The sequence below is a fragment of the Microtus ochrogaster genome, chromosome 8 (genome assembly GCF_000317375.1).
Source record: "Microtus ochrogaster isolate Prairie Vole_2 chromosome 8, MicOch1.0, whole genome shotgun sequence".
Taxonomy (NCBI): Eukaryota; Metazoa; Chordata; class Mammalia; order Rodentia; family Cricetidae; genus Microtus; species Microtus ochrogaster.
The window spans coordinates 12,845,147-12,854,970 of NC_022015.1; the positions used below are offsets into that span (position 1 = coordinate 12,845,147).

At 43.8% G+C, this 9,824-nt stretch overlaps 2 protein-coding genes across 2 annotated transcripts in view; both read right to left on the reverse strand.

The window, feature by feature from the left end:
• Window positions 1-252, reverse strand: part of Rbmxl2 (RBMX like 2) — a 1,218-nt gene extending 966 nt beyond the window's left edge. The window contains exon 1 of the mRNA XM_005351124.2: window positions 4-252. Within this exon, the coding sequence (XP_005351181.1) occupies window positions 4-252 (249 nt within the window). The remainder of the gene's footprint in view (window positions 1-3) is intronic.
• Window positions 253-7,985: 7,733 nt separating this feature from the next.
• Nlrp14 (NLR family pyrin domain containing 14) overlaps window positions 7,986-9,824 on the reverse strand; it is a 23,044-nt gene continuing 21,205 nt past the window's right edge. Inside the window, exons 9-10 of the mRNA XM_005351100.1 lie at window positions 9,198-9,368; window positions 7,986-8,321 (exon numbers count right to left, since the gene is read on the reverse strand). Coding sequence (XP_005351157.1) covers window positions 8,189-8,321; window positions 9,198-9,368 — 304 coding nt within the window. The 3' untranslated portion in view covers window positions 7,986-8,188. The remainder of the gene's footprint in view (window positions 8,322-9,197; window positions 9,369-9,824) is intronic.

A 9,824-nucleotide genomic window follows, 5' to 3' on the forward strand; every position in this document is an offset into this window, starting at 1 on the left:
GGCCTGGGCCACCTTGATGGCCTTACCATCCAGGGACTTGCCGTTCATGTCGCGGGCGGCGGCCTTGGCGTCCGCGGGGTTCTCGAAGGTGACGAAGGCGAAGCCTCTGGACTTGGAGGTTTCCCGGTCCTTCATCAGGAGCACCTCGATGATGCGGCCGTACTTGCCGAAGGCCGCCTCGAGGGCTTTCTCGTCGGTTTCCAGGTTGAGCCCTCCAATGAAGAGCTTCCCCGGACGGTCGGCTTCGACCATGGCGGCGGTGGCGAGGCTGTGGAGCTGGAGGGCGGGACGCGGGAGACCGAGGGAGACACGGGAGACGCGGCGAGGCACTGGCTCGGCTCGCCTGCGGGACGACGCCGCTTCCTACCGGTCGGGTGGCGCAGTGCGCAGGCGGGAGTGTGGGCGGGCGGGCCCTCAGATGGGGGGCGGGGAAAGGGCGCTCCTGGATGTGATTGGTCGGCCGCTCTGCTCCTCAAGCTGCTGTCGCGGGGAGGCGGAAACCGGGTGGGGGAGCCTCTCGCTGGCCCTGTCTTCGTGGAGAGGGCTCCGTCCCTGAACCGCCCTTAGGGGAGGGAAATGAAGTTCCACTGCTCTTAATGAGAAGAATTCGAAGGCATTCCAAACCTAGTTACCAAAATGGTTTTCAAAAGCAAGCAAACAAATAAAAAAACCCTGGAAGATGAAATTAGTAGTCGTTTAGAAGAGTTAGAACGAAATTCGTTTAAAAAGTTTAGTAATAATATGAGAGGGCCCTCTTCATTTTTTTTTTCTCTTTATTTTTGCTTTTGCCGGGAGGGGAAGGAAGTGTTGATAGGTGAAGTACCGGTGAGAGGGACTCGTGGTTTGGATTTACCCCGTTTCTTCTTTTGACGCATTCTGCTGGATTCCTTTGTTTGTTTGTTTGTTTGTTCACCTTAGTCTGTTTGGTCTCATGAATACAGTAAAGTGGGTTTTACATTTCTTCTTGCCAGTTGTAATGTGCTTTGTACTAACCATGATTATCTTTTTTCCTCCATTTCTCTTACTTTTCTTATAGGATGATTTGTCTTTATTTTTCCTCAGCAGCAGAAAAAGTTGTGCTTTCTATTTTTATTCTTCTATTTTCTCTTAATCTTGTATAAGTTTATAAATTTGCTTACCAAGTATTACGTTTATTGCTTAATCTTTCATGTGTGTATTCATGTAACCATGATCCACACATCAAGACGCCTAACATTTCTCTCAGTGAAACTCTCACCTTCCTCACAACTGGAGTCACTATTTTTCCATCTACCGCCAATGAGTTTTACCCATAACTGGTATGGTGGTTTTAATGAGAATGGCCCCATAGAATATTATATGCTAATTCATCAGGAACTATTTGAGAATAGTTAAAAGGTGTGACGTTGGAACAGTCCCGTCACTGGGCATAGGCTTTTAAGTTTCAAAAGCCTACGCCATGCCCAGTCTCTCCCTTTCGCTGTCTGCAGCCTGAGGATCACAATGTATCTGTCCCCTCTCCAGCACCATGCCTGATGCCTGCTGCCTGCTGCCTGCCACCACACTTCTCACTCTGATGTAAGCAAGCACCCAGTTAAATGCTCTCGTCTATATGTTGCCTTGGATGGTATCTCTTCACAATAATGCAATGGTAACTAAGAGAGCTGGGTTTATGTTAACCATGTAAATGCAGGTGGGGACCTGGTTGGGTTCAGTGTGAAAGCTGACCACTTAGCCAAACCAGCAATAAGAACATGAGAACTTTTGTGCTCCTGAGGAGTAGGAAGGGATCAGAATTGAGTTACTTCTAGACTTTACTCATGTCAGGAAAAGAGGAGAGTCCTTTGTGCCTGGAACTTTTGCTCTCTTTTGTTCTAAGGCTCCTCTTAGATTAGTTTGGATGTCTCAGTAGCCTGAAAGGGGTCATTGCAATTCAGTAGTCTTTACTAGAAGTTTAGTGAAAAAGAAAGCAAACTGATTCGTTTAGGGCCAAAGTGGCCACGGTTATAGCCTAGAAGATTGTGAAAGAAAGAAGTAGCTCTCCTTCCCTAATGGCATGTTACAATATAAGTTTCTAATGGTACAGGGCAGATTTATTCCTACCTCAAGAGTGTACTGAAAATTTAAAAGTCAAAAACTGCTCACTCCTCTTCAAGAACACTGGCTCAGGAGTTGAACTCAGAGGCCAAACAGCCTAGAGACCGAAGACTTGCCTAACAGATTTGAGTGCTAGCATTATTGGAGTTTCAAGAATCGTCAAGGTCTTATGCTTGTTAGGGAAGCACAGATTTAAGTTTAAACTACATAAATTGAGCTCAATTCTATGGAAGACAGAAGTGGTAAGTTTTTAAAAGTTGAACAGAATTGATAGGAACATTAGTGTAAACCATTTTTGTGTGATTTAGAATAATGCAAAGCCTGTAAGATTGGTGCTTACAGCCAAGCAGCTCAGACAGACTCGGAGATAAGCACCCGGCCCCCAGTCCTGTCCCTGGCAAGCTCTGTCATGTTAATGGACCTGCCACCAGGCAACTCAGATACTATCTAAATCCCAAAACAAGTCTTGATATGCTAATGAATTAACCCCTAGGTGGTATTGATTTGTTAGTACAGCCACAGCCAATTGAAATACTAGAAAAACTGGACCAAATTGCCATATTTCCCAAAAGTGGTTTCCCAGTCTTCTGTGCTGATACACACTGGTAAGGAGGCAAGGAGGCTTTGAGACTGGCCTCTGTGTGGCCCTGACTTTGGTGACCCTCGCACTTTTAGCGCCCTTGCTGAACTCACACGTGCCGACTTGTCAGCATTAGCCTTTGGCTGACATTCTCAGTGACCTCCTGGACAGCTACTAGCACCATCCTCCCAGCCCGCCACAGTGGAAAGACTTCACAGTGGACATGGGTTGAACCTGCCAAGCTTCTGAAGCATCCTTACCTGAGAAGATCCCTGCGGTATTGTTTTCTGCAGTATTGTTCCCTGCTTGGAGAGATGTCTGTTTAACTATATTTAACGATTTTACTAGCATAAGGAGTGATTGTGTGAATAAACCAAGCATATTCAAAAGACAAATCTTGTGTGGGCATTCTAACTGCTGGGCACTGTGTGTGTGCGTGTGCGTGTGCGTGTGTGTGTGTGTGTGTGTGTGTGTGTGTGTGTGTGAAGGTTTGCACAAGCAGGCAGTTAACCATAGATATAGATATACATATAGATATAGATATCGTGCTTGACAATTATAAATATATATTCATCCTTACTGGGTTGCAGTAGGAATATGGAACTGAAGGAAAACATACTTACTTAGTAGACTTATCAAGAAGGCTCTTTTCCCTTAGAACTGATTTTGGAATAGTATAAAATAATGATAGATTGTATTGTATGAACAGTGCCTTGTACACAGAACTCAATTGACCAGTAAAGAGTTGTATAGTTATATTTAGGAGTTCTAAGACTATTGGACAGCATCCTGCTTGGAGAGCCATCACTGTGTTTAAAGAAAGGTGCTCTGTGGTTTGAATGAAAATGCCCCCCATGGGTTTATTGGGAGGTGTGGTCTTGTTGGAGCAAGTGTGTCCCTGGGGGTGGGCTTTGAGGTTTCAAAGCTCAAGTCACACTCTCTTCCTCCTGCCTGCTGATCCAGAGGTAGAACTCTGGGTTCCCTCTCCAGTACCATGTCTGCTTGCATGCCACCATGCTTCGCTTCAATGCTGACAATGAACTAAACTTCTGAACTGCAAGACGACCCCAATTAAATGCTTTCATATATATATACATATACATATATATGTGTATATTTTATGCTGTGGTGTCATACCACAGGGATAAAACCCTAACTAAGACAAGGTGTCTAAATAAAATGCTGTTTTCCTAGCAGTCATGAAGAATTTAAACAATGGTAAAAGCTTTTATGCATGGGTTTTTACTGTTTCCATGGTGCTAGTCAGTAGCCTGGCTATATGGTTAAGTAGAGGAACAATAGACACCTGGCTTTAAAGGGATACCTTAAAGGAAAACATCACCATGGGAATTGTGAAGGTACATTAAAATATATGTTGATGTCCATAAGAGGAACTTACATGGGAACTAGGTACAGTGGTACAGACCTGTAGTCTCTATTTGGAAGGTGGAGGCTGGAGAATTGTTTGAGCCTGGGAATCTGAAACCAGCCTGGGCAACCTTACCTCAAACAGGGAAGAAAAGGCAAAACTACTTGTAGCTTCAAAAGGTGGGTAGACTTTACCAATGGATAATAACTATACACTTGTTTGAAGTGACATTCTGATCTGTGAACTGACCCAAATGAGTGGGGGATTATGTCACAGGGAGCGTGCTAGAGAGGACCACACAGACATAGTTTATAGCCAAGTGAAAGTCTTTATTCCAATTGATTGGAACTACACTCAGGTATTTGGGACCCAAGTGTAGTCCCAAGCATTTAGAGCAAGGGGTCTTTAAAGGCAAAAACCACATCCTTGTGTCTCATTCTGCTGCTGCCACCCAGAGAGGTCTTCTACAAGCAAGTGGTTTAACAGATACAAACATAAGCCATTAGCAGGAAAAGGAGGTTAGCACAAGCAGGCAGTTTAACAGAAGCTGAGGTAAGTTAGCATCTGAACTAGGGTCCTAGAATAGAGGTGTGTAATCTTCCATGGGAGTCTCCATCAAGAGGATCAAATTCTACTTAAATATGAAATGGGCTCAGCAAGAATGCAAGATGGTGGAAACACTGCACTTTATTGCCCTGTCATAACTACAATAAATGCAGAAATTGGAGAAAGTTAGATCTCTTCATCTTGTATTGCTGAGGTAGAAAAATCAGTGTTAAAGACTCTTTTGCCAGTAGAGGAGACAGAGTTTGTCCATATGCCCCGTTCCTTGAGAGGAGTCAAAGAACATAACGGTATGTAGGATTGATTTGGGCCAGAAGTGGAATTTTTTCTTTGTTGTTTTTGTTTGTTTGTTTGTTTGCTTTTTGAAACAGGGTTTATTTGTGTAACAGTCTTAGCTATCCTGGAACTAGTTCTTGAACACCAGGCTGGCCTCAAACTCACAAAGATCTGCCTGTCTCTACCTCCCAAGTGCTGGGATTAAAGGCTTGTGCCACCACCCGTGGCATGGAATTTTTTCTTCTTATTTTTTTTTGTTTGTTTTTCGAGACAGGGCTTCTCTGTGGCTTTGTAGCCTGTCCTGGAACTAGCTCTTGTAGACCAGGCTGGTCTCGAACCCACAGAGATCCGCCTGCCTCTGCCTCCCAAGTGCTGGGATTAAAGGCATGCGCCACCACCGCCTGGCTCCTTTCTTCTTATTTTTATTTATTTTCCTTGTGTTTGAGATTCAATCCAGAGCCTCGCACATGTTCAGCAAGACCTCTGCCACTGAACTATGTTCTTGACGTTCACCAAGTTCTCTCTATAGAAAGATATATAAATGCTAAGAGTGCTATGGAAAACTGAAATGTAAGACATTAAAGCAATGGTGAGCTTCAAATTAGAGGCATGCTTACATCACATAATGTCAGCAGTGAACAGAGAGATGCTGTTTTAGGAGTACAAATTTGATAGAGATTAGAGACGGGTACTTCAGACATTGTGTAAAGCAGAAGGACATGAAGAGCTCACTCACATCTGTATGCTTCTATCCTCCCTACAAAAGGAAGGAAGGCAGATGGAGAAGCCACATAGAGATCCCTTGGTTTTATGGGCGGGTGTTTTGGAGAAGAATGGGAATGCATACCATGCTATTCGCCCACCCATCACTTCAATTTTGTTTTCACTAACTGATGCTCACAGGGATGCAAAGCCAAGTTTTGGAGGATGGATGATTACTACACAAGTCATTTTAAATGTTTTATTTTTTAAATTTTATGTCAGAATTCCTGATGGCCCAGTGAGGCAGGTGGTACTGTTATGCCCAAGTTACTGATCCTCAAATGAATTCATGGAGCCTGGTTTCCGATGCAAATTACATAAGGGTATTTAGTATCCAAACTCACATTTGGACCACCTCTTTCCAACACTCCAGTGAGATGTGTGAGGAAAAGTGTAGTGCTGAGCCCAGGGAGGGGAGAGCTTTTAAAGGGGAAATACCATAATCAGGAGAGTTCACAGCCTCAGGGCAGTTAAAACTCCATCCTTCTATTATGACCTGGGATTTTCTGCTTCCATTTCTTCTGGGACTGAACTCCCGGTCCAACCACCTAGACGTGTAAGCAGTATGGCCCTTTCTGGGCTTCAAGTTCACTGACAATGAAGAGAACGGCCCTTCCTATGTTTAAGACTTAGTGTTTAAAGTTGTAAAATGCCCGCCACACAATTTACCTTCTTGCCCATTTTACATACGAAGTCCAGTAAAGCTAAGTGCATCCACATTGTACTTTTGAGAACTTTGCTTTGCAAAAAGAAAGTCTGTCAAGCAGCTTTAAACACTCAACTCCCAGCCTCTGTCAACTCCATTTTACTTTAATACATTTGGCTACTGAGCACTAATGGAAACTCTTAATGTTTCCCCTAGTTCACATACTTTTGTCAGTGAACAACATGTGTCTGCTTTTGGGAATCAAGTCTGCTGCCAGCCTCTAGGGAAGTGTCTTCAGACTGATTTAAGTGGCAAGTTTCCCTTTAAAATTCTTGAGGTGGACAACTGTGAGCGCTGTCCAGGGTCCTACTCCCTGGCAATGGAAACCTGGCTGGGGCCATCTGCTCCACAGGGGCTTTCCTAACTTTCACAAGCCTTCCCCTGAGTCTAGAGACTGAAGGCTGCAGCAAACCTACTGGCTCTCCTCTGGCCTGGAGCAGGCCATGACCCTCCCTCTCTATGCTTCCCTCAGGCAAGGTCTGCATTTTGCTCAAGGCTTCTGAGCTGCCACCTCCACAAGCCCTACCACTCACTCAGGTTGAAGCTTCCACAGCCTCTCCCTTGGCCACGGGCACACACAGCCCCACTCAGGCAGGTGCAGGTAGGCTCTCCTCTACAGGCCTTCCCTGCCAGTTACTCCTACTCCCCCTCCAGACTCAGCTTTGACAGCACACCCAGGGAGTTTAGAGGGCTTCACTTTGTAGACAGACATTTTGCAGGACTCTCAGTTTCCAGTCATCCTTGCCAAGTGGCCTCCAGAGCTTTCTCAACACCAAAGAGACCTTTCCTGAATTATCATCTGCCATGTCATGTAAGTTAGGCAGGGTCTCATGTACTATTTCTTCTGAAGCAGAGTTTCTCTAACAGCCCTGGCTGTCCTGAACTTACTCTAAGACCAGGCTTGCCTGGCACTAATAGCGATCCACCTGTCTCTGCCTCCCAAGAGCTGGGATTAAAGTTACTTAAAATGCTCATTCCTATAGAGCCTCAGCTCAAAATTCTTTTTCATTTGAGTCTAGCATGGAATTTAGAGATCTACCTTTAAAGATAGACACAAGTGACTTTGACAGTGGCAGTACTCAGTACACATGTGGATGCCATCCTAGTGGGACAAGCTAGAGCACAGTTATGAACTAAGCCAGGTCTGTGGGAGTGTGAAGGGAATGAAGGTTGTGAGTCTTCTCTAGTGCTGTGCTGTATAGTTTTATGTGAAGTCCTCCCCTACCCCCACCACCTCTGAGAGGAGGAAACCTCAGTTGAAAAAAATGCCTCCATAAGATCTGGCTGTAAGCAAAGCTGTTGGGCCTTTTCTTAATTAGTGATTGATGGGGGGAAGCCCAGTGCTTTGTGGGTGGTGCCATATCTGGGCTGGTGGTTCTTGGTTCTATAAGAAAGCAGGGTAAGCGAGCCATGTTGAGTCAAGTCAGAAAGCAGCACCCACCCCTCCATGGCCTCCATGCCTCCAGGTTCCTGCCCTGTGTGGGTTTCTGCCTTCATGGCTTTTGGTGAGTCATTATAAACCCTTTCCTCCCCAAGTAGCTTTTGTTTGTGGTGTTTCATCGCAGCAGAGGTAATCCTAAAACAAGTCCGGTTTTATTTCTGTACTTCTTCCAAAGATTTTAAGCTCCACAGCAAATAAAAAACATTTGACACTTATAGCATTTTGTGGCTTTTGCTTTATTTTCTCGACCCCTGTGTGAAAGACAGCAAACACTTTACAGAGCAGTGTGTAACTTATCCCTATTAGAAATGCAATTCCGATCTCTGGATAGACGAGTATTTCTTACATGTTAAAGACCATTTGGAGTTATGTGTTTGGGTTTTTTTTTTAATTTTTAAAGACACATCAATTTCTTCAGAAATACTGCCACCAGCACCCACTTTCTGTAGCAGAACAGTGTGGCCTAATCACCAATTCTGGATTGTTAATTTTTACATCGTTCAAAAACTTCTTGATTTTCTTCCTGTCAATTTCCCTTTTGTCCAACCTGAGAAAATAAATGAACATCTTTTTTACCTTCTAGAACTTCAGGAGAGAAAAGAAAACAAACACACAACAACAAAAACCTTCTTTGCTCAGGTTGGGAATTTAACATTGATGGGGAGTGGGAATGAGATGTGGAAGGGGATGCGCACAGTGCAGTGTCATCTAGGAGAGGAAAATGACAGTTGACAAGGGCCCCTGGAAGCCTTCTCCTAGGGAGAATAGGGAACACATTCCTGTTTGTTAGACTGAGCATTGTGTCAGCCCAAAGCCTAACAGAGCCTCCTAATAATCCTGTGGCAAATTTTCTCAATTGACGCTTTTTACAAATGAGACTTCTTTACGGATACATTAGGGAATACCCCAAGTTGAACAGAGGCAGGGCCAGAATTCAAACTCAACTAGTCCAGTTCCAGATCAATCTACCAAAATGTAACAGGTTGATTCTGAGGGCATAAATGAAAGAATGGGAGCTGTGGGACAGTGTCTTACCCTGTCACTTGTATTTTAAATAAATTCTGATTGGCCAGTAGCCCTGCAGGAAGGAGAGGCAGGGAAACAAGAATTCTGAGAAGAGGGAAGTTTCCGTCTGCAGTCATCACCCACCCAGACAGAGAGGAAGCCAGACCCAGAGCAAGCAAGATGTGACTACCTCACCGAAAAAGGTACCAAGCCATGTGGCTAACACAAACAAGAATTATGGGTTAATGTAAGTTATAAGAGTTAACAGGAAGCCTGAGCTAATAGGCCAATCAGTTTATAATTAATGCAGACCTCTGTGTAAGGACTTAATGACTGTGGGAACCGGGCAGGACAGAAACCTCAGTCAACAAATGGGTACCCAAATCCCTCAACATATGACAAGTAAGTAAAGACTTACGCTAGAAACTTCATTTTGCATGTTGGACACCTCAAGACTTTACATAAATTTTTAATTGTGTCATAACCGAGGGCGTTCTTCATTAAGTTCATCTGTACCAAACTTTGGTTGGTACAAAAAAGACTTAAGAGATCTTGACAGCAAGCAGAGGTTAAGCCGCAGTTTTCCAATCTATAGGGAAGAGAGACAAGAGGAAAAATGAATTTATTCCATGACATAGGACACTTAAGAGACTTGTGAACTTTGAAAGATAATTTTAGAAATTAAAAAGACACATGAATATAGCTAGAGTAAATTCAAGGACTACAGGAACTTACATAATTAGAGATTAGATACCCATTCTAACATGAATTACAATTCATAATTACAAGTCCTTGAAATTATGCAAACATAAAATAACTGAATTTAATTTTTTTTGTGTGTGTGGGGGGGCACATGTGCCATAGTACATTGTGAGGTCACAGACATCTTTATGGAAGCCTTCTGAGGGGTTGCAGGGATCATCAAATTCCAGCTGCACAATTGGTTAAGTCCCTTTACTCACTGAGCTATCTCAACAGTCCCAAGAGGTTGAAATCTTGATCTAAGGATAAACTAAAATATATCAATGGAAGCAGATTTTAGAAA